The 24,734-nt window shown below is 28.4% G+C and overlaps 1 protein-coding gene across 7 annotated transcripts; it reads left to right on the plus strand.

Annotated features, from left to right (window-relative positions):
* The first annotated feature begins 943 nt into the window (after positions 1-943).
* On the plus strand, positions 944-23,412 carry LOC122719110 (MLX-interacting protein). 7 transcript variants are annotated; one of them, XM_043944668.1, is made up of 16 exons: positions 944-1,169; positions 4,378-4,750; positions 14,174-14,280; positions 18,339-18,412; positions 19,067-19,192; positions 19,285-19,498; positions 19,674-19,769; positions 19,857-20,130; positions 20,217-20,724; positions 20,849-21,028; positions 21,136-21,280; positions 21,515-21,663; positions 21,932-22,395; positions 22,476-22,599; positions 22,693-22,822; positions 22,943-23,412. In XM_043944668.1, the coding sequence occupies exons 2-16, from the start codon at positions 4,395-4,397 to the stop codon at positions 23,062-23,064; spliced, it is 3,069 nt and encodes a 1,022-aa protein (XP_043800603.1). In that variant the 5' UTR covers positions 944-1,169; positions 4,378-4,394; the 3' UTR covers positions 23,065-23,412. The 7 variants fall into 7 exon arrangements, with proteins under 7 accessions (XP_043800603.1, XP_043800604.1, XP_043800602.1 ...); XM_043944669.1 differs by having other exon boundaries at positions 21,566-21,663; XM_043944667.1 differs by having other exon boundaries at positions 945-1,169; positions 21,461-21,663.
* The last annotated feature ends 1,322 nt before the right edge of the window (positions 23,413-24,734 follow it).

Consider the following 24,734-nt stretch of genomic DNA (forward strand, 5'->3'; position numbering starts at 1 on the left):
CTCATTCATAAAATTATGAAGTTTTAAACAAATTTTTAATTTAAATTTTGAATAATTATTATCCTAATAATTTAGGAATTATTTTAAGAATCTTGAAATTAATAAAAGAATAAATAAAAGAAAAGTTATATTTATAATTTTATAGATAATGATTTATTTAATTTAATTATTAAATCGAAAATGAAAAATGTAATTCCTATATTGATCTTAATAAATTGCGGAGAACATAAAAGATTTTTTTTAAGATCGATATTTCAAAATAAGAGACATGAAATTCCATAAGATGTTATATCTATTGTATATTTTATCTATGATTATACATTTTGTAATAATAATTTCTTATCAATTAAATACATAAAAATTATAAGATGTTATTTAAATAATTTTGAAAAATTATTTTATTACTTTCTATAATTCAATAAATTATTTGATAAATATAACAAAATAAAATACATAAAAGTGTTTTTAGACAATTTTTTTGTTTTAGATCTATATTATTATTAATATTAAAAAAGAATTTTGATTTGTGATTTAATATTATAATTAATGATATTTATAAAAATATCTTCAATTTTATATATAATTTTTAACTTGATATCACTTTCTAAAAAACAATCTTTGAAAAATGATATCAATTATTGGATTTTACTATACATAAGGAAATGACTACGCAAGATTACATCTATATCTAATGATTTAGAATAATTGATTTTTTTATTGAATTTTAATGAATAATTTATAACAATTATAAATATTTTAAAATATATTAGAGTACTGCGGCATTTTAACAAGAACGAAAATACAAAATGAAATATTCAAATATTTATTTAAATATCAAGATGCGGCGCTACGTTTGATGCTTATTTGTGATTGGTCGAAATAAACGCGCCCATGTCAGCTGTATGACACAGAGCCGCCAGTCGTCCGTCGTGGACGCGGATTCGTGCAAATGGCGTCACTGCCAGTATGAGCGAGCGTATGCCGTGTAATAACGCGTACGGGCCTCGTCCGGGCGCGGCGCCGCGCGGCCCAGCCTGACGGCGAGCGTGAGTGTGACAATATTGGTCGAGATTAAAGAAAAATTAATACAAGGGAATCATTAAATTTCGTCGTCAAGTTGCAACAGTGTGTACGTATCAACGACGAGTGGTGACACGCAGTGAGAAGAGGTGAGTGAGATAGGAAAAAAAATCGACAATAAAAACTGTGATCCTTGCAAGAAGTGCTGTGTTATGCATTCATGTTCATAATTCGAAATGAGCATAGCTGATTAAATAATATACATTGCAGATATATTCTTAATCATCGATAAATTTTTTCAAATGAACGAATGACGAATTTATTTTGTAGACTTTTGTCTACTTCATCCCAAGAAGATTTTATTTGCTATAAAATATAAACGCGTGATACGATTTTTATTGCAATAAGATAAAGACAACATTTCGATTTTTGAATGACTTTTAAAGCAATCTAAATGAATAGAATGAAAGGAAATAAGTAAAATGTACGCGCAATAATTTCCTTGTTCGATTTAACCATACATTATGACAGGTGCCATGCGTGTATCATTGCCAAATCTATTGTGATATTTTAAAATACTATATTGCTCTGTGTATATTTTCACAGAGAGACAAAATATTAAAAATTTCTACTGTTTAAATTTATTTTTCTATTGTTAAAAAGTCCCATATGATTTACATTTTATCATTTAATTTATTAAATTTGCAATTAAGTTTATAGTCTATTTATCATTTACAATGATTAAAAATTTTCTTATCATTTTTCGTGGAAGGTTCTATAATGTTGTTATTCTGACAATCTATTTGAATATGCTGTTGTTATCGCGTAATCAGAACGGCCATGTTTCTCCAAGCTAAAAAACACGTTTCTCGTAGCCACGCGCACGTGTAGGCGAAGCAGAATGTTTTTGTTTGCGCCGTGACGAGTTCCTAAATACGACTGATGATTGCATAAGAGATCGAGGTGTGCCCATTTGAAAAGAGCATTTGAAAAGAGCATATTTTGGCGTCTTATAAAAATGCTAAACTCATTTCTATCTTCGATACTGGCAACTTATAAATCATAGAGATTAGAAAATAAAAAGATATTATACATATATGTTGCTTTTTCATGTATAAAGGCAAGTATTTAAACAAATAAAATTGCAATGGCACATCTGATAAAATATAACATATAATATTTTACGATTATGTCACAATGTAATATGTTATCCTCGCATACGATCGTACATTTTCTACTCTTCTAATTTATCGATAGAGATAGATTATCGATAGAGTTTATAGTTGTAGAAATTTTCACAATAAGAAAACTTGAAATAACTATATTAGTAAAAATAATATTTCATTTTCTATTAATATAACATAATTTTTAAAACCACGAGGAAAGGAAAAAACCTTCGTATATGAACGGATAAAACGGTTAACCTTACGATACGAAGTGACATCGGGGTGAAAGAGCATTAACACTTTTAAGATAATAATGTCGTGAAATATTAAAATCATTTATTAAATAGAATTGTTGCAAAGAAAATCCGTTTCGATAAACATACTTGCGTAATATTACGAAAAATACTGTGAATAATGTTAGTCGAATTACTATCATCGTTAAAATAACTTTGAAACTTATCAGTTAACTGATATTTTGTTCTTCTCTCCGAAAAATAGTAAGTAAATCTTGTACACGTGGAATTATAATTATATAAATCTGGTATGTTCTGCTAAATAATATCAATTAAATTTCAATACATTTATAAAGATATATCATCAGTTGTTATATCGGTAAAAAAATCTATCTCTGAAACCGGTTATGTAGTGGATTAACCTGTAATTTACGATATCGAATTCCGACTATTCATTGCTTATTAGAAATGGATTTCGATTTCCGTTAGACATTTTCGTAACGTGTATCTCAGTGAAGGTTTCCATGTACTTTTATTATTAGACGTATCTACACGCATTGCATATTAAAACCAACGAACGTGCGTCACAAGTTAACTTTTACAAATTGTTTTAAAGAATTATTCATATCAGTCGTTAACACAGTAGAAATTTTCGAATGTTTTGAATTGATCAGTTTGTACGTTAAGAAAATATGTATTAAGTTTATTCAGTTCTTTTGCAACATTTGTAACTAAATACATATGTCAGTTTGCTGTTACCACTCAGCATGTTAATTAATTCTGTCATTGGAACCTAACCTCGAGAACTTTCTAATATTCATTGGTTCTATTGGTTGCTTTCTTATTTATAGAGAAAATTAATATGTAAAAAATAAAAAATTCAAAAATTATCGTTTCTATGTAATAATGTTATATAAAAATATATGAATCGGTTATAATTTTTCTTCCTATATTTATTAAATATTATTTTCTTGCAGTCACTAGGAATAGTTTTCGTCTCTCTCTGTGAATAATAATTAATTTTTATAAAATGTGTCGCATTTAATTTTAGATAGAAAATATCCGCAGCATTTTGAGAAAGTCACTGACCATTGAGGATTCTGGCGCGCGATCACGTTTTCATGGAAACGAACCGAAATGTCTTTAACGATCTTCGGTCGTTCAACCGAGTATAAAAGTTGTTTACATGCTCTGAATTTGCGCGTCAACGAAGAAAGTGTTTCAACGAGAAATGTTCATTTTCATCTTGTTAAATGCAATGGTTTTATATTTAAAAAGAAAAAAAAAAAACTTAAAAAATTGAAAAAAAAATGTGAAGACACATGCCCAAGATATAAATTTAATAAAAAAGATAAAAGGAAAATCGAATAAAAACAATGTTCTATTTTAAAAAGGAATAGACAAATATCGAAGAGAATTAAAAGCTTATCAATTATTCGATAAAAATATTTGTTATGTCTGGCGCAAAGGATTTATTTTATTGACATCGAATGTTTAGTCTCTGCACATTTAAAGATTTTGTGAAATGAGATCGATTAATATCACTAAATTCTTTGTTAGAGCTTGTTTTACATTTTTTCTTTGGATTTCTATATCACTTATCAAACTATAAAATTACTAATAAACAGTTGTCAATATCTTGTTTTCCAGATATCTACAACCACAGAATTTTTCATTGTTTTATATAATTAATGTCTCATAATTACAAGATAATATAATATTATTACATATATAACACAGTAATTATATCCTATTCTTGTTTCGAAACTGACACAATTTCAAAAGGTTAGTTTTTCAAAAATACAAAGATTTATCTTTAAATATAATTTATTATTTCTATAATCTAATCAGTCAGAAACAAAATAGCAATAATTACAAATAAAAATAAATAAATAAAAGAAAAAGAGAAAAATATGAATATGAATATGAATCGACGCTCGTATATTCATATTTCACAGAGAGGCGCTAAAGAGGGATGCAGGCCGAACTGATATACAGAAAGCCGTTAACAATGATGACGACAACGACACCGAGCCAAAGTTTTCATCGTCCTGGGGCAGGGAGGAAAGAAAATAACGGCAGAGATTCCCGCGAGATCATACACTCCGGTCACTTCATGGTCTCAGACTTCGAAGCGGAGGCTCAGGACGACGAGGACGAGCTCGCTGTTCCCGTGCCGGAGGAAGAGGCTGTCAAGGTTGCAATCATCACGCCTCCAGGATTGTCGCACGAGAAATTCGCCAACAGCTCTTCGAATGAAAAAACTTCTCAGCAGCTCAGCATTGAGACGTCCTTAAACAAGCTGTTCCAGTGCATGTCTCTCGCATACAGGTGAGTTTCTCTTTTCCCTCAGTTTTTCCTTAGGTTAATGGATTCGAAGAGAAATCTTGCGCTTTCTTGTAGGTGATAGGATTTATCAGGAATGCACATTGATTTTAATGGAATTGAAAATGAACTGGTGGCTATTTTGCATTTATAGCACACGATTAAAAAGTTATATATAATATAAAGGTATATAATATTTAGGATATTTATATATCTGTCAATATAGAAAAGTATATATATGACAATTTATAAAATTTAATTGGTAAAATCAAAAATGTCATATTGATTTTTCTTATCATTTACAGAAATTATCTGAAAAAAGTGAATGCTGTGTATATGAATATCATCTAGTGATGATCAATAAGAATCACCTATAATAGCAAAAGGGTTAAAGAAATATTGAAGAAAATTTGAAACTTCAGTTTACCATTCCTTCCATTTGTCATCCATTTTCCAGGTATATCCTTATGTATCAGTATACAATATGTGAAGTTTCTCATATAGTATCTCTCCATCGATTAGAAAGATTGATCAATATCGTTGAAAGTCGTGGTTTCGTTGCAAGGAAGAAGAAACGAACTTTACACTATGATGCCAATGACCAGAAACGAAAGAAGTATCCATGTATGCTAGCCTCGTAACAGTCTCGTGATTCGAATGTGTACAATCGTTTTGCAAGAACTCGCAAGTCGACGCGTGGTGATTCCTCTCTCTCGCAATCGGCTCCCTTGAGAGATTAGTAGGGCAGCGCAGATTCTAGTTGTATTTCGAGCTCGGCAACCGGACAAATGTCGTGCCGACATTCCGCCTGATAACAGACAATTGAATTAATGAAGAAGAGGCCGTAGAACCAAACGACAACATCGCAATTAAGCTCGGCCTCGACGAAACCGACAGGCTACGACAATTTCCGTTTTCTCTTTATGGGACAGTTTGTATCCCGCTATGGACTTCCTTCAGATCGTTTACGTTTAACCTTTTAATTGACGAAAACAAATTTATTTGTCTTTTATAGATTTAGATATTTTGACTTCAAATAATTCCTCAAGTTAATCATTCGTTTATTTATAGATAAACATTTTCGATCTTATTTTTATTTTATCGTATTTGTTACGTTTAAAAAAAAGTTATTTTATCCCATTTATTTTTTAATAAATTGATTAATAGGTTAATCGAAAGTTTTGAGAGATTTCTTGAAAATTTGGTGAGATATCAATTATGAAAGACTAATACGTTTTTAGAATCAATTTAATCTATTGGATTAACTCGATTAATGGTTTATTATTCTATCTATTAATTCTTCCTTTTCATTTTTTGCCTTTGTTATTGATAATTCTGTTTTTAAGCTCGTCCTATGCGATGAAAATAATCGATATCGAGACTCTGTAAACCGGATAGCATAATCAAGAGCACGAGTTCATTGTTCGATTATTTTTAACATTCGAATCAATCGAACAGCGAATAATTCCAATTCATGGATATAAATAAATATTTCGTCGACTGTTTATTATCCATAATTATTCATAATTAAATTTTTTACATCTTTTGACATCTAGCAATATCTCGTTTTTGCAAAGTACTCGCGTACGATAATATTGAGAAAAAAAATATCTCGTATATTTTTTTTCTTTTTTTAACACACGAATTCAATTGCAAAATCTTCGTAAAATTTTTGTTTGAATTTTTCTATTACGATATTAAAATTACTTTGACGTTGAATAGATATTATGAGAATTAGTTATCAGATTTTGTACACAATAATCATGATAATCTAGTCTTCTTAAAAGCATCTTTGTCCCTAAACAGGATACGTGTAAAAGATTCCATAATTTGTCGAATGATTATATTTTTATTTAAGAATGATTATATTTTCATATTATTTACGTATCAATAATAAGCAATTATTGAAACAAAAATAGAGGAATGATTGAAAGGAAAAGGAATCAAAAGAGCTTGTTATACTCATAATAATAAGAAACTACGTTCAATTAAGACGAACCTATAAATTACATATAGCAACTTGCAGGAAATTGCTGTTACATGTACTTAATTGTACTATCTCGTTATCGCTGTTGGCCTTTTGTTTCCGCGATTGTTATGGAAACTTTGTTTCGTTCTTACCATTAAAGCGAACAAAACTTATTCATTATGGACAATTAATTGCATAGAATATTATGAGAAAAGAGAAAAGTATATTTCGAATTGCAGGAAAAGATATAGAGGATATTAATATATTCGTGAAATATTAATATTTTCGATGGGTCAATTTTAAACATGGAAACAAATATAAAAAATTGCAAAAATGATTGAATATGTATCAATGAATATTTTTATGTACTAATTTTAACGTTTATTTTTTTTTTTTGATTTAGAATCGACATTTTAAAGTATTGTATAATGTTATGATACTATCGATGAATTAACATAAGAAAAAAAAATAGAAAAAACAAAGAACAAACAAAAAACAAAAGACTCAAAGAATGGTGAACCTCATCACATTTACAATACAATACAAAGTAATTCGACTACACACGGAATAAACGCATTACTTTATTCGATCGGTCAATCGTTATTTTAGTCTGTTCTAAAGATTGAGTAATAAATGAACTCTGATATCGTAATATTCCGCCGATAACGTCTCCATTGTTATTGTTCCGCCTTCACGATGAAAAGGTTAATCGATTGATGATGATTTATGTCGGAACTGCAATTGGCCGCGCGAACTGAAAAAAATATAGATATATATTTTTATATCGGTAGCAGAACATGGTGATATTATTGTCATAATGACGCAACGTAAACGTCTATTCCAAACAACACGCTTGTAAATTACGTTTATGCATGCAGCATGTCGTAAAATGGAGCGAAAAAAAAAAAAAATAGTTATTCTCTCAATTGGCTGAAAGAAAGATATAGTATAAATATATATAAATATACTCATTTTTTTCTTTTAATCGTTTAAAACTATTTTATCATGCCGAGAAATAACCTCTGAATCAGGAATCGTATCAGGTGAAATAATTCTGACACGCCTTTTATCCTTTCTTGTGTGTGAGTAGTTACGATGGCTGATAAAAATAGCATATCTTATCGACGTACTCGGCCAACAATTTACTCGATATTATATACCGATATATGGTGAAAAATCGGATTTGGTATTCTAAAAATATTCAAAAATATTGAAAAGAAGATTTCTAGTTGAGTTGGAGCGAAAGAGGTTTGACTGTATGTTTGTTTATTTAAGATATAATTTTCACAAACTATGAAGATAATTTTCAATAGTTTATCTTGGTGTTTGGCTATAGTATGATAAAGAGAACGGAACTTTGATATACTGTGTACGCAAGTGACGAATAAGCATGAAGTAAAGTTGGAACGGAAGTTATATTGTCGTAGCTATATTCTTTTATATACTTATTTATTTTTATATACTTCATAAGATTACTCATATCGCACGAACAACTTATCAAATTTTTTATATGCCAATTTTACATGCTAATAAGAAAATAAGAAATATCATAATTGTCGTAGAAAGATAAAAGATTCATGAATATCTGTATCGATTGTTCGATTCATTGTCGTAATGATTTACATTGTATTACATTGTATATAAAATTGCAAGCTTTCGACGCTCATCTCTAAATCCAAAGAAATCGTAATATCAGAAATTATTTCTACACGATGACAAATCGAAATATATTATCTCAAGCTCGTGTCTTTTGTTCACTGTGTTGTATGCACGTTTCTCATTATAGTGACGTCATTATTGTCATTGTATTCTACGAACAATATTAATACGAAAGAATTTTCGCGTGTTACGGCCTTGTCGCTGTTACGTCAAATTGCTTATTCTTTTCTCTCCATAGAAACTATTATTCACGACAATATCTCAAAATGAAATCTCGATCATAAATTTTCCTGTCAAAATGGCACATCGCATAAAATGTCGTAACTATTAACTGATTCGATCATTATCGCAATTTAACGATTCGTTAATGATTCATAGTATTGGAAAAGAAACGTTGGTAATTATGATCGCGTTTAGATGACAATTATTCTATGCTAATTGCAATTGACCTCAACAATGATTAAGTTCGTCTTAGTGCAGCGTTTCAGTCTTAGGCACTGGATGACTTTGTTCTTGTTGTCTTCGATTTTTCTCCGTGCCAAAGCAACGGTTTCCTATTGCGTGTCTTGTCTCAAACCTAATTCACTCGTCGTAATGGCAATGGATAAGAGTTATGTGACACGTTCGTTGACGATCCTCTTTGATACCGTCCAACTATGCTCGATAGTAAGCCAACACACGTGCTCGCATTATTCAACCAGGTATCGTGATTGTTCGATTCGACACTTGAATGAATGCGAATGAATAGTATTTTTTTTTATTCTTATAGTTATTCAATATAAGTTAGGGAGAATAGCTTCGTGGAATAGAAAAAATATTATATATATAAATATTTTAATAATAATCTATTATCGAAATTTTTCATATTTATTGATAATTATCTAAAGAGAAATAGAAATTGCTATCTTCCAAAAATTACAAGTTTAATTACAAGAAATTTTATTATTTATAAAAGAACAGGAATTTCTTTGTAATTTAATATTTTTTTAATCAAAAGTCAACAATTGGGTAGATTGAAAATGATTCTCAATTTCAAAAGCGATTTAACTCAAACGTGAAATAGATTCATTATTCCAAGTTACTATTTGTTCTAAAGATAACTGCTAACTACAAAAAAATTTGTAAATTTTCGCATTCGACGCAAGAAACAAGTTTCAATACATTTGAAAATCTAAAAAAACCGTGTCTATTCTCATCGAAAATCTTAATAAAACCTTAAAAGAAGTAGATACGAGATAGGTGTTCGAGTCTCGTGCGAGTATCCTGTTAAACGGTGGTCATTCTCTCGCGACACGCGTAACTCGAAAAAGTAAATCAAGCTAAATTACCGTAAAGGCCTGTGTGTCACAACGTGTCTTTTATCGTGCAAGGTTACTGCGTCATCGAGTATAGATGCATTGCTCGCGTGTGCCCTGCGTTTCCCGCGAATATGCAAGCACGAACATGCTTGCACGAGACCACTTTTGCATATCGATCAATTTTCTTCTATAATTTGTATAACTTAATTTTAAGTGAAATTAGAACGAATGAACGTTAAAACGAGTAGCTGTTATCGTTAAAATTAGAGCACGAAAACAATTTAATACGTTTAATTTGTATTTTTTTTTATTTTTTAATATATTTTTTGTAAAAATGTCTCTAATCTTAATGATAGAATAATTTATTTGCTAATATTGATTGAAAAAACTGATAGAAAAATCTCGATATTAGAATATTTTGATATTTATTGATGATAAACATATATTTATTTTAGTCAAATTTTGTAAATATGTTACAACAAACAAAATTCTAGAATTAGTTATAGCATAGTTTGTGTAATATATTTTATTGTGCTATTATGTTTAATTTTTTTATTGATTTTTCTTTTTTCTTTCATTCCTCTTTATCTTTGATTCTTTACATATGTATCTATTATTGCTATTTGTATTAGCTCTCGTATTTTAATTAATTTTAATTTTGCATATTTGTCTAAATTAATCGCAGCTGCTTTTCTATTTAATAATCATTTTAGTATCTTGGATGAATCGCGTAATTCGATGCCATGAATATTTGATGAGCTTTTATAACTTCTTAAAAGTTAAAGTTAACGATATAGTACACATATTCTGTAGAGAATTTTTATATACATATTACCATTAGAAGATACTCTCGTATTTCCATATTATAGATAATCGCAGTTCTTGTTCGTGATAACAATCGGATTGACGTAATTGACAAGAGGTATAAATTTCTTGATGGAAGCATTTTGGAATTTTTTTTTTTCAAGCATGATCAAATACACGATTACAAACATTTGATTTAAAATAATACGTTTTCGTTTCGTGAATCTATTTCCGTGTTGAAATCTCGTTTCGAATTTTTTTCAATTTCAAACGATATTTCTCAGACATTCAAATTTTATTCCGAAACCATCGAACACGTTGCTTAAAATATTTTTATTGCCGCGTGTCGAACAAGTCTATTAATCAAAATTTTCGAAACTTTAAATCTCCACGATAGAGAATTTTACGTAATTAACTTCATAAAAACACGAAATTAAAAATGCGCGATGAAAAAAAGATAGTGATGATGATCAAATATATTTATGAATCAAAATCAAATCTAATATGAAATATTTATTTCGTACAATTTAATTAATATAAGAGATAATATTTTTATTATTATTTTTTATTTATTATTTACAAAATATGTTTAAAAATAAGTAAAAATTTTATTTTAAAATTCGAAAATTTTTTTAAAAAATTAAATTTTGTTTTTTTAAATTATAAGCAAAACTTAAAGAATATGATGTAGAATTTTCTGATTAAAGTATTTGCAAGAAATTCGAATCTATTATCTTCTCTATTTTTAAATCTATCTAAAAATATTCTTTCCTCTTTTTTTTTTTTTTTCAAAATATTCATGAGAAATTTGAAACTTTGCAGCTAAATTCGAATTTACTTTAAATTCGAATATTTTGTTCCATTGCTGAAAAAAAATAAAAAAAGAGAAATTGAAAGAGAAATATTCAGTAAATATGAAACAAATTCCGCGACAAACGAGAATGATAATCGACTTTGCCCCTTCCAATCCGATGGATCATGCCCATTGGCTTGTGACGAACAAATAAATTGTTATCTGATAACGGAATGCTCACGGCTAATTAATCGCAAAAGATTATTCGTCCTGGTCGAGAAGAGAAACAGATTTGGCGGGAAAGAATGACTTTGGCTTTCATGTGGTTTTGATGCCGCGCGATTATGATCGTGTGTCTTCAACGATTTGTTCTGTGTACTCGTCTAATCCTCGATAACAATTTAATTGTTTAATGAAACATGATGAACCGTGGTACATGGAAAACTGAGGATTTGAAAAAATAAATATGCAAAAGTTTCTGTTAATTTTGAAACGTTCGCATGTTGCGATTCGTAATTTTTTTTAAGAATTCAATTTATATTTTTACATTTTTGCATTTTTTCAAATGTAAATATCTTTGTAGAGAGATGATGACGAAATACTTTTTTTTTATAATTACATAATAATTCTAAAGTTCATATCTGAAATATATTATTGATTTTTTTTTTTTGAAATTGAAAGATTCCAATTTGATATTTAATAGTCAAAAATGATAATATATTATTATAGAATTGATAACGTTTGAACGTCTTCTAAGCAATTTTTATCAAATCAGAAATTTGATTGATTAAATCATCATTTTACATCATATTCTCTGTAAATAGATAAAGAAAATAAGGAAAATAAAATTATATTTTAATTTATGATGAAAATCATTATCATCTTTTTCCTCATTAATCTTTGTTTTATCGTAAAAAATTATTTTTCTGAAAATTTCTTACGAAATTGATTATATTTCCTCGATAAAATTTTCTTCGTCAAGAATAAAAATTTAAATAAATCCAATTCTCACGTTTTATTTTAATATTTTTCGAAATCATGCAAAATATCAAGATTTCCAGAAACTAGTCGCCTATGTCGTATTTCTCCTGGATTCTTATCTAATCGATTTAATCTTCATAAAAATGAAACTATTGCCAATGGATACGGATGTCTAAAGTCTTCTAATACCAAGGAAGGAAGAACACTTTGCATGACACGAATATTTAGTGGAAATCTTTTTCGATCTATCATCTTTAACTGTTGATTTTTCGTTGATATTACATTAGAAAGAACGTTGAACGTTGAGAAATTTGCTCCAAGAAATCCGTGATCGCGAAAAATGGTGATCTATGCGGTCAGAGATCATCGATTTTTCCATTTATATTTTTTTCATTAATAATCGATGAGAAAGAAGATTGATGTTTTCATTATTAAATAATATTTTAAATAATGGTTAATAATTAAAATTTGATTAATATGTTTATTGAGCTTTAAATAAAAAATTTAGTGGCGATTTTCTTAGGAGTCATTGTAAATAAATATGGGAATAACATAAATTTAAGTTGCGATCTTAAAAAATTGGGTTATTAGTTTATTTTTATTTATCTGTATTTAAACTTTATTTATGATTTGTAGATTAGTGACTGAAGGCAAGACTGATTCAAAAAATTCATTAGTCGTTGATAGTTAGAATTAGAAATCGATTTAACCCTTTATGCTGGTAAATACAATGATAAAAATATCATTATCGATATAATATATATCAATAAATGAACTTAAATATAATTTTTTATAATATATTTCACAGATGAAATGCATTGATTCATAAATAAATATTTACATATATATATTATAGAAAAAATATGGTATAAGCAAAAAACTATAATTATTCGTATAGCAAAATTTTCGAATGAAGAATCAATAAGCAAACCAATTTCAATATCACAAATTAAAATATCGATCAAAATCGTAATATATATCGTCAAAATTTGATTTCTAAATCCATCAGTTTGTTTATCGATAAAATTCCAAACTCGAAGTGTATTATATATAGTATCATATAACAATAGATAACAAATGTAGAAATAATAACGATCCAACTTGACTCGAAAATCTTTTATCAGAAATATGATAAATTGTAAATTCTAATCTTTAGTAAAAGACAGCAGCTGCGTTTCATATATCGGCCGACAACCACATTTAAATTTATTAAAATCGGTGAACGAGTCATTGTTGTTTCCCAATCCAGTAAATCGGACATGATAGAAAGTCATAGTATTTCTCTTAATCCGTCCCCATTTTCTTCCATGCACGCTTATATTTAGAATCGTTCTCTTGGTTGGAATAAACACGGCAAAGTGTTTGCCGTGCTCGAGCAAACATAGCTTCTTCAACGATAAATCTGATTCTCGCGAAATGTCTTGAGAATATCGTAAAAGATATGATCCGAGCTTTGGATTCGTGACTTTAGCTCTCGCTAATGCGCTTTAGCTATGCGAGGAAAAAGAAAAAAAGAAAAATTATTGAAAGCGGAGAAAAACTGCGCGATAACGATGGATTAGCCTTTATTACGAGGCTAAGAAACTTATCGGTATATTTCAAAGCTATGTCGATTAACCGTCGATTATTTTACAACGACGTTAATATACTACGTTCGACAACTTCCTCAAACTATACTTAACAAACTCAGATAAATTCTTGTTTGCCTTGCGCGAGTTGTCTCGAGTTTTGCAGCTGTTTGAGGAATATTTATACATATTCGTTTATATTTTTTTCCTTTTTTGTCATTATGACGATTATAATTAACAATTCTCAGGACCAATTTTACGATTTAACATGTGTAATTTATTTGAATATTTATTAAAATATTTACGAAAATTGATTTTGCAGTGGGTATGACGTATGGGCATTTGAATTTGTTCCAGACAGAAATTGACATCGCCCAAGTGGAATCGGTTCAAAGGAATCAGGCTGAGATGGAAGGACAAGATTAGACTGAACAACGTGATATGGAGATGCTGGCACATGCAATGTAAGGAAATGCACGTGTGAACACAGAACCACGACCCTGAAAGCGCGTAAAATATAGACGTAATAAATTGATGATGATATCAGCTTTCGAGAGATATAGATCTAACTGATTGCAATTTGGTAGGACAGTTTTATATCTACACAATATAAATAATTTAATTGTTTAAATGTATTAAAATTTTTATATACAAAAATATGTTCAAATAGTGATAAATATATATATTTTCTTAAAAAATAATGAACAAGTCAAATAGTATAATGCAATTTAAAATATATGTATATTTTAAAAAAGAAATGCACACAGTAATGCTAAACTAAAATCCTATATTTGTTTCTATATTAAATTGTAAATTGTTCTCATAATTAACTAAATATTTGTAATTAAAATTATATTTATCGTAAACGTAGAACCAAATTTCATTGAAATAGATGAAGTATCTCTTGTTAGCTGAATATTTAAAAGAATAATTGTTAGGAAAATCTTACTCTTTAATCGTTTCGAAGAACATCGTAGAAAACAGCGAAGAAATGCACGACCGGAAATACAAAGCTCAATACATGGTTAATTTTGCTGATTTTTGACAATCATATGATAACCCGAAGTCATTGTGATAACGTTATGTATTTGTTTTATTTTTCTGGCTGGAACAGCTTTTTCTTCGGGTGAATTGTCATGGTCAACGATTGCGGTCGAGGGTCATAGGAGAATGCGATTGGAGAATATAATTGGGGGAAAAAAGGTTCTTTTGAAAAACTGAATATTCGATCTTATTAAAAACTTATATATTTTATCATTACTACTATTTTATTAATACTAAATTAAAGTTTGAAATTGTTAATTTTACTATTTTATTATTATTATTTTGATAAATTTAAAAATTCTTAAAAAATTAAAATATTATTAGATTTATTTGAATTAACAATAGAGCAATTATAATTTTTTAAATACAAGTTTTTTAACTTATTCATATTATCTCGAAACAATTGATTGTATCTTGAATCATTCGATTATTGAACTATGTACTATTATATCATTTTTTCGAAGATTATCCGATTGATAGTTTTAAATTTGTGAACACAAATTTCTTATATTAAATAATATACATTTTTTTTTTCCTTTTGCAAAACCAAAAATTGCAATTTTAAATTTAATTTTCAAATTTAAAAAGAGTTTACACTTTTGATTGAAATAGTATGAATCATAAAATATAAATTTATTTGTAAAGAAGTAAATTGATCTAAAGCGACAGTTTTCTATTTAGATCATTTTGATTTATCCAATTCTTAAGTTTCGACGGTTTAAAATTTTTTAATCATGTTTTTTAATAAATTTCAAAAGTTATATTGCTTCCTCAAGATCTCTCGATACCGTAATCACTTATTAAACAGAATACAGAAATATTGAAAGAAATTATTATCTCATTTCACTATTTATTCATTTATATTATTTTTTCTCGTGTTGTCTCAAAAAATTTCTCATCAAGAGCATGATAACTTTTCAATTACAAAAGTTTCCATAATCTCTTTTCATAACGTGAAAAATTCTTTCGAAACATCAATCATAGTGTTCTATTTTAATTAATATTTTGTTTAATTCTGTTGGCATTTCATCTAATCATTTTTCGAGTAGATTTCTCAACGAAACAAGTTCACGAGAAAATCCATAAATTCTTTTTTACTAAAAATTTAAAAAGAAAACGAACCACTACGTTCTTCATCGAGTTACGAATCGAAAAACAAAGGTGGTGAGATAAAGCGTAATCTAAAGCCAAATTAAATTGATTCAAGATATCCTGCTGCAAAAATAAGGCGATAAGGTAAATAGTGTTGTACAAAATAAAAAAAAAAATATCTTGCACGTGACGCACTAGTGACAAAGAAATCCCCGCCACATCAGTTTCTCAGTGCACTTCTGCAAAATTTCCAAGCTCGTTCAGTTTTGTGAACACCGTCATTCAAAGAAATTCGAAATTTTTCCTTGTGGTGAAATTACATCAACTAGTTATTTCTGTTTAACTTTCATCATTAAATTCTTCTATATTGAAACGATCTATTTAAATTATACATATATATATATATATATANNATATATATATATATATATACTTGCGATAATCGTTTTTCTCTCTACGTTTCGTAAATTTTCTTCGAGTCAAAACATCAGAAAAATTAATCGAGGTAAAGTTCATTGAAGGAAGTGATTAAAAAAGAATCAAAGTCAAGGTCTTCGAATAATTGACATAATATAGCTACCTTATCGAACGAACGAGGAATTATTTTTCTTTTTTTTTTTTTCTTCTATATAATATAATTCGTTATCGAGACATTTATTTAAAATTCATTATATATTAGAATATAAGTTTATATAAGAGTTTATGATAAGAGGGTATGTATTTTGAAGCGCTGAGATCGCGTGAATAAGAAGATGGACTTTTAAATAAATCGATCAAATTGTGCAATAGACATCGAACCGCGTGCAAACCGTATCTCGTTCACTGACATTTCGACCATCGCTATTTTTAAATTAGCCGCCACCGCGTTGTCAATCGTACATATGTCAACATCGAAAATCGCGTGCCGATCGATCTTAACCGGCCAATATTATTCGTGGTTAAAAACGATGTTACAGACGATCTATAAGTAAATAGTTTTGTATCAATTTATGCGAAAGAAAAAGAACTTGAAGAAATGATTCCTCATTCGTCGATTCTTTGGATGTTAGAAACAGAATTATTTTTTAGAATTTATATATCTGTTCTTTATTATCAAAATCGTTTAAATCTTATATTGTAATGTGCAATTAAAATCGATTTGTTTATTGCGTGTAAATAATTGTTAAAAATAAATCGAAAAGAGATGGATCATCGATTTCTGTCTTCTTCTCAAATGAGTATTTGCGATTTTAATACGCATACTTTATGTTGTTTAAATTTCGTCTATGTTAATTTTTACTATAAATTTCAACTTCATCTGTGTTAATTTTCTTATTACGTACTTTACTTTTGTTATATTTTCTATTTTCATTATAAAGTATAATTTTATATTTTTAAATCGTCACTTTGTTGAAATTAATCATATTTTTACTTTAACTGTTTAAAATTCAGAAAAAATTTTTGGAAATAGATTAATTTTATTTATTTTTATATATTTCTTATAAAACAATTTTTTCATTTGTTAAGTTAAAGAATTAACTCATCTTTATTTCTATTCTAATACGTCAATTTATCTTTTAAAATAATCTTCAATTTTCTGTATACCTCGATTTTTTTTTTTAATAAAAAGGGTATATTAAACGAAGCAACGAGTCGAGGCGGAAGTGCATCGATTTGGAGGAATAGTGGAAACTTTCTGAATAGTGGAAAATTGAACTGTCGAATTCAGTTTCCAATTAAAACAACATTGCAAGATTTTATATTTGTGACTTATTAATTACAAGAATTATTTCGCGAATACGCTACAAAATGCGTCGCTGTAAAGAAGGCATCGGGACGCTTGCGTCTCTGATCCGATATACCGAACATATCGAGCATGGTCATAAATCGAAGGGCAGCTAACTACTCATTTCAAACGTTTGCGTGGTCGATTCGATTAAATTCGTCGAAGAAACACGCATCGTGGTTTGTATATAATTTTTCTCTTTATCATAAACAAAATCTTTTCTAGCAGCAAAATTTGAATTTTCGATGCGTACCAGTTAAATAATGAAATAAAAAATTTACTGACACGATTATATTCATAAAACATGTAATAGTTCGTATAAATTTTTTTTTTCTAACATAAATACGATTTTTCTTTCGAGATATTCGGTCTTTTATTGCTGCTACTTTTAGAGACGGATTCAGTTGGTCGTGATTCCTTTGAATTGGTGCACACGCACCAAATTGCACATCGACGACATCATAATCTTGATTGGAATTCTTTTATATGTTAAAAAAGTCGTTGAAAGTAAGAATATTAAAAAATATTCTCTTTTCCTTTCTATATTTTTTTCTTTTTTTTTTCTTTCATAAATAGAGACCAATGAAGGATATAAAGTAATGTAAATTTGTATTGTTTCAGTTATTTTGAAACAAAATACGCTGGTGTGCCAATTCGCGTCTCCGTTGGATGTTGATACTCACAATAAACCCGAGGTATGTTTGCTTATTATATTTGATAAATGAATATTTAATATTGTTCATGATTTATAAGTACAGGATATTTCAAAGATAATGCTACAACTTTTTATATTTCAAAAAGATAATAATAATGTTAATTTCCTGAAATTTTTATTAATTGTTAATAAAATTTTAATTAACTTGATTTTGGTTTTGTAGGATTTTGTATGATTTTTAAATGATTTAAGATCAAGGCAGAACAAAAGTTAATGCGGAGAAATAATGCATACAAAAGCCGAGCGTGTCCTGTAAACCAAGTAGCTCTTCTTTCTTTGTTTAAATAGCGATTGTCAAACAATCTGTATTTGAAATAGATTACAATTGAGTTTAGGAGCCGGCGATATACTCGCTCCAAATGCTTTATAAATATACGTTAATGGATTGTTTAAATCATATCTTTTGAATTTCCATTATTTTGTAATTTGAAATTCAACATATGATATTCATTAAATATATAAAATATAAGTATATCGTATATTAATTGTTCAAAAAAGAATTATATTCTTATATATCTCATTATATTGTATAACATTAATTTTGGAATGCCTTGTACTTCTTAATAATAGAATTTTGATCAATTTTTTACATTTCGATAACGATGATATAAATTTGAAAAATATTTTTTATCAGGCCGTAGTCTTAGAAGGAAAATATTGGAAACGAAAATTAGCTGCGGTTACTGCAGAATACAAGAAATGGCGTATGTTTTATCGGAACAAAATCCTTGGCTGGACGAACAAAGATGGCACCGAAATGGTATTCTATTTATAAATTAAAAATTCTAATATTGGATTTATTTCTCAATGAGAGAATTCTGCTATTAATTTTTGAAAATGGTATCATTTTAGATGGAATCGATGGACGTCTTAGATTGGAGCAACGGATTAGGAACTTCGGGCAACTTTGGAGCAGGTACAGGCAATACACACGGAGGGACCAGTGGAACTCCAGGAGGAGAGAGTATGATGGTTGATGAAGATTACATGGAGCTTATGACTGATACATTATTTTCCACAATCAGTTCAAATCAACCAATATATTTTCCCGATCCGAGAGAAATTGGTAACTCATTAATTCAAATTGCTACCAAACAAAAAAGCACAAAATAAGGACTCGTAGAATAACATTATAATATATATACATATAATGATTATATACATAAGAAATATAAAAAATAAGCAAAACAGAAATTAATATGTGTAAATGATATAATAAACATAATTATTTGCAATTGTAGCGCGAGGAGCTAGTCTAGCGGATTTTATACAACCCAGTCTAGGACCGCTCCAACCAAATTTAGATGATTTTATGGATACTCTTGAACCATTACAAGGTATTGAATCAATGTGAAGTTAATCATACATAAATACAGATAATAATATATCAATAAACAATAATATTCGCAATAATTATCTTTTAGAATTTTTGAATTCAAAGTTGCCCCCTGTCCCTGAGGAAGACGACATGTTTCGAAATAGTACTTTGAATACGAATTATCCTGATCTCGATCTGATGACGCCTATGAATCAGATTAACGAATTGAGCCAAGAAGCAACGGTAAAAAATGAACAAGCTTCTCAACAGACGTTAGTACAGGACGAACAAGCAGGTACTATACAAAATCTTCAATATACAGCTAAAATATATACTCAACCTCAACCAGAGCCAACGAATGCGTTCAGGAATAATAATATGTGAGTATTAATTATTCATTACTTAAAATATTTTAAAATGAAATTCTATTTTAATATCTATTTTAATATATATATGTATATTATAGAACTTTAGCTGAGAATTATAATGCTATACAACAAAGTTATGAATCCTCTTCGACCAATCAACCAGTCAGAGAAAAAAGTCGGCCAAGTAGAATTTCTTCGAGAAGTAATCGAGTAATTCAACAATCTCAACAACGGAATACTTATCAACGTACAACGCAACAACAAAATTCTCCATATCAACAATCTTCACAGCCACCTTATGCCATGGAGATTCAAACCGTTCTAACACCAGTTCAAAATCAAGTTCAAATGACATCATTGAATGATCAATCTATTCATGCAAATCAAATTTCACCTATCACAAATCTGGTGACCGTACAGCAAAATTTCGGACAAACAAATTCCATAGTATCAAGTCAGCATAGAAGTATCAGGCCTTTACCACCAGTTGCACCGATTTCAACAAAACCATATAAAGTTGTTCAACCGCAACAATGTTATAAGTTCTCTACACTTCCGCAAAGCTTTAATGCGCAGCAATGTAAATTCAGCACTAATAATTTCAAGGTATTCTCAGATACAACGTGATAAGTTCTGTTTTATTAAAACATGGTGTTTCATTTGAATATTGCATCAGCAAGACAAGAAAGTATGATTAGCAATAGAATCAGATTATCGTAATATTTTTCAGACACACCCACCACAACAAGTCGTATCGGTTTCCACAGAGCAACCGTCACAGTCACCGATATTATTACAGTGCAGATCCTCCGGTTTGGATCTTACTACACCAACTATACAGCCGACAAAATTATTACCGCAGTCTACCACGTCTAATTCAGAAAAAGAAGAAGTTTTTGCTGTACCTAAGGTTGATATGTAAATTATGATAAACCTGTTTATAAATCCACGTTTTCTTTATCTTGATGTAATATAAAAAATTTAAAATATTTATGATAATAATATTTTTCTTTTCAGTATCAAATGAAAGCAAGAAATAGATCTCGAAGCAGTTCATCATTAACTTCGCCAAGAATTCATCCACCGCCATTAGTATCGGCGGCGAGCGATCCCGCTCTAAATCTAAATAACAATGTTTTGCTCGCACAGTTACTCACTAATAGTATGTATTCTAAGAAATGCAATTTTTGTATAGTTAAATTTTCATTTTTTATTTTATAAATCATTTAATAATATATACAAGATATACAAATGATATATAAATTATTGAAAAATCGATCACACGGTATTATATATATTTCGATATAAAGAATATTATAAAAGCTTCAATATCATTACATAGACACATCTGGTATACACACAATGAATATGCCGGCTGATAATATAATGCCAACAGTGAACCAAACAACCACTATGAAATACATCTCATCTATGCTTCCACCTTCAGCTTCGCCTACGCAGATAACGACTACCCATCATATTACCACGCCGGTTACTGTCCAAACTATGCAAACATCTACAGTGCAAGTGCAATCGCAACAACAGGTATTTTTTATGTTGCATTTTATTTCGAAATCAAAAGTTATTTAAGTCAATGTTGTTCAAGAAAGAAGTTCCTTTCGATGTTTGTACAGTCAATTTAATGTCTTACAATAATAATATAATAATATACAAGTAGAACTCTTTAGCTTGAGCTGCGAAGATTTAAATAATATGTATAAAGATATTACTGATTATATAACATTGATACTAACAATAATAAATTTTCACCTTGTATAATATATAATGTATTCAATTGTATATTGCATATTAGGCAATGCAACAGACTACTTGCAGCCAACAAATGTTATTAAATACAAACACTCAAGCGCATCAGCCACAAAATAGTCCCGGATCACCGAAGGATAACTCTAACGCGCACAGTCCTCAAGGGTTAAATCTCAGTCCTTTGCATAGTCCGATGAGCATAGGAAGTCCATTATCGCCAAGTCGAGGTTACATAAAAGGCGAAACGGAACGAGGACAATATAAAGAACAAAGGAGAGTTGGGCACATTCACGCAGAGCAAAAACGTAGATATAATATTAAAAATGGATTTGATATGTTGCATAGTTTAATACCGCAGCTTAATCAAAATCCAAACACGAAGATGAGTAAAGCCGCTATGCTGCAAAAAGGAGCAGATTATATTAGGCAATTAAGGGCGGAAAGAAATCAGTTAAAGGAAGAGATGGATAGTTTAAGACATCAAATTGAGTGCCTTAATACATCTATTAGGTAATAAGAAAATCGAGAAACGAAAGAAAAAATTAATTTTTAAAAAAACTATTGAATTTATAATGAATACTCTATTACAGTAATTGTCAATCTATGCTTCCTGCAACGGGTGCTCCAATATCTAGACATAGAACTAATAAAATGAAGGAGATGTTCGACGAATATGTACGCACGCGTACACGAGAGAATTGGAAATTTTGGATTGTATCCTTTTTAAAACATGTTTTACAATTTCTTTTTTTAATCAAATGTATGATATATAAGATGAAATGTATATTTTCTTTATAAAATAATTAGTTCAGTATATTGCTTGAACCTTTAATGATTTCTTTTAATACTTCGGTATCAACCGCAAGTATTGAAGATTTATATCGAAGTACAATATTATGGGTCGAGCAACATTGCTCACTCGTTGATCTCAGACCAGGTATTTTATTTTATTATTTGTATTTTTTGAATAAAAATATTAATAATAGCATAATAAAATCAAACATATATAAATAGAAATATTTAAAAAGATTTATTTATAATTATTTATCATTTGTAGCTGTTCTGAATTCTCTAAGATATCTGTGTACTGCTACTGATATTCTATCAGATCCTGGTCGTCTACCCGAAGAAGCACTCGCAGCAGTCGATCGCACAGAACGACGACGATCAACTCAGTGACCAATTGTAATATGCAAATACGTCGTGAAACGTGATTTGCTTATATATTGAAAAAAAGAGCAAAAGAAAAACAGTTACCGTAGCAGTAAGCTAATTTAGGAAAGAAACTTATGTGAAAAATTTTAAGACGATTTTTCTTATAGTAAGCTTTCAAGTTTCTTTTTGCAACGATAGTGGTTGAAAATGGAAAGGACTTAAAGTGCAATTTTTTCCCTTATACTTTTCAAAATTGTGATCATAAAATTTAATAACTAATTGTTACAGAAAAAACAATGTGAAGATGTATACATGAATTTACTCACAACGTTTAACAAAATACATATTATAATATACAGACTGTTACATAAATTTGGAACACACTGAGATTTAAACATCCTTTTTTATACCGATTATCGCAATTATTCATACAAAATATTAAAAAAATGGAAAGTACATTCATATTTATTATATAATTACGTACATTACGTATTATGTTCATTCAGCATTAAAAAAAATTATGTAACTTTACATTCATATATTGCGATAAAAATTTTTTATCATAAATTCCTTTCTTTTTTCGTTCTTAAATTTTTTTTCTTTTTTTGTTAATTCATTAAATTCATTGTAATAATTGCCTACATATATCTATTGCTAATATTTAAAAAAAAAAAAGGAAGGAAAAATGTGTAGAGCAAACCATTCCATATTTTTACTATGCTTGTTTTTAACTAAATATGCCACTTGCAATGATAAAAAAACGTATCATTATTTCTTGAAATTATTCTATTTCTTTTTGATAATGTTTCATAACAGCTTTAAGATAAATATATTTATAAAAAATATATTTTGCGACTCAAATACATGTTATATTATCGATATATTTTTATAATAGTTGAAATATAACTTTCGTGGAAAGATATTTTAATTTTGAAAACTCTTTCATTAAAATAGACAAATAAAGAATTGTTTATAACAAATTAACATCAAGTAATTTATTGATTTTTGTATGCTATATGAAAATATATATTTGAATATATCTAAATGAAATTAGTGCCATGAAATTGTAACAAGAGACTGGAGTAAGAAATATTAATTGTTAAAAATATTTAATTAATTATGTTTTTAACAATTTAAAAACTGCAATTTAACTAAATCATTTAAAATGTTTTTAATTTTAATTTTGCATTCTATGATAAATATATAACTGTTGATACTTGCATAGTAATAATTTTAAAAAAATAAAAATTTATATTGCAAAAAATCGAACATATATAAAAAAATGGGTTGCTCACAAATTATAAGTTTATTATATATTATTAATGTTATTAAATATGAAGTTTTTAATACGAAATTTCATGTGATAATGTACAAATCATTTATAAAAGAATTCAAATATTAGAGTTTAAGGTTATAAAAGACTTCTGTATATTGTAATATTATTACTTTTAAATACCTATTGTATATAGTTGAATATCAAAAACAGTAGATAATCTTTAGAAAACAATTCTTGAAATAATTTTTAATAATTGCTAAAATTTTACTTTTATAAATATGTTTAATTAATTTTTACAATATACAGTTATCTTTTATTTAACTTTATATTATGTATGTATAAATGATAAATAATATAAACAAATCAACAAAGGGATGTTTTTTGTACAATATGTATCATATAATCATATAAAAATTCA

This window comes from Apis laboriosa, unplaced genomic scaffold (assembly GCF_014066325.1).
Source record: "Apis laboriosa isolate Shangri-la unplaced genomic scaffold, ASM1406632v1 scaffold703_cov156, whole genome shotgun sequence".
Lineage (NCBI taxonomy): Eukaryota > Metazoa > Arthropoda > Insecta > Hymenoptera > Apidae > Apis > Apis laboriosa.

Bases quoted from the DNA above. Each gene is read 5' to 3' on its own strand.
- LOC122719110 (XM_043944667.1), top strand. From the start codon at position 4,395: ATGCAGGCCGAACTGATATACAGAAAGCCGTTAACAATGATGACGACA. The intron at 21,664-21,931 runs GTATTTTTTATG...ATTGCATATTAG, and splicing joins AAGTGCAATCGCAACAACAG to GCAATGCAACAGACTACTTG. The intron at 22,600-22,692 runs GTATCCTTTTTA...TAAAATAATTAG, and splicing joins AGAATTGGAAATTTTGGATT to TTCAGTATATTGCTTGAACC.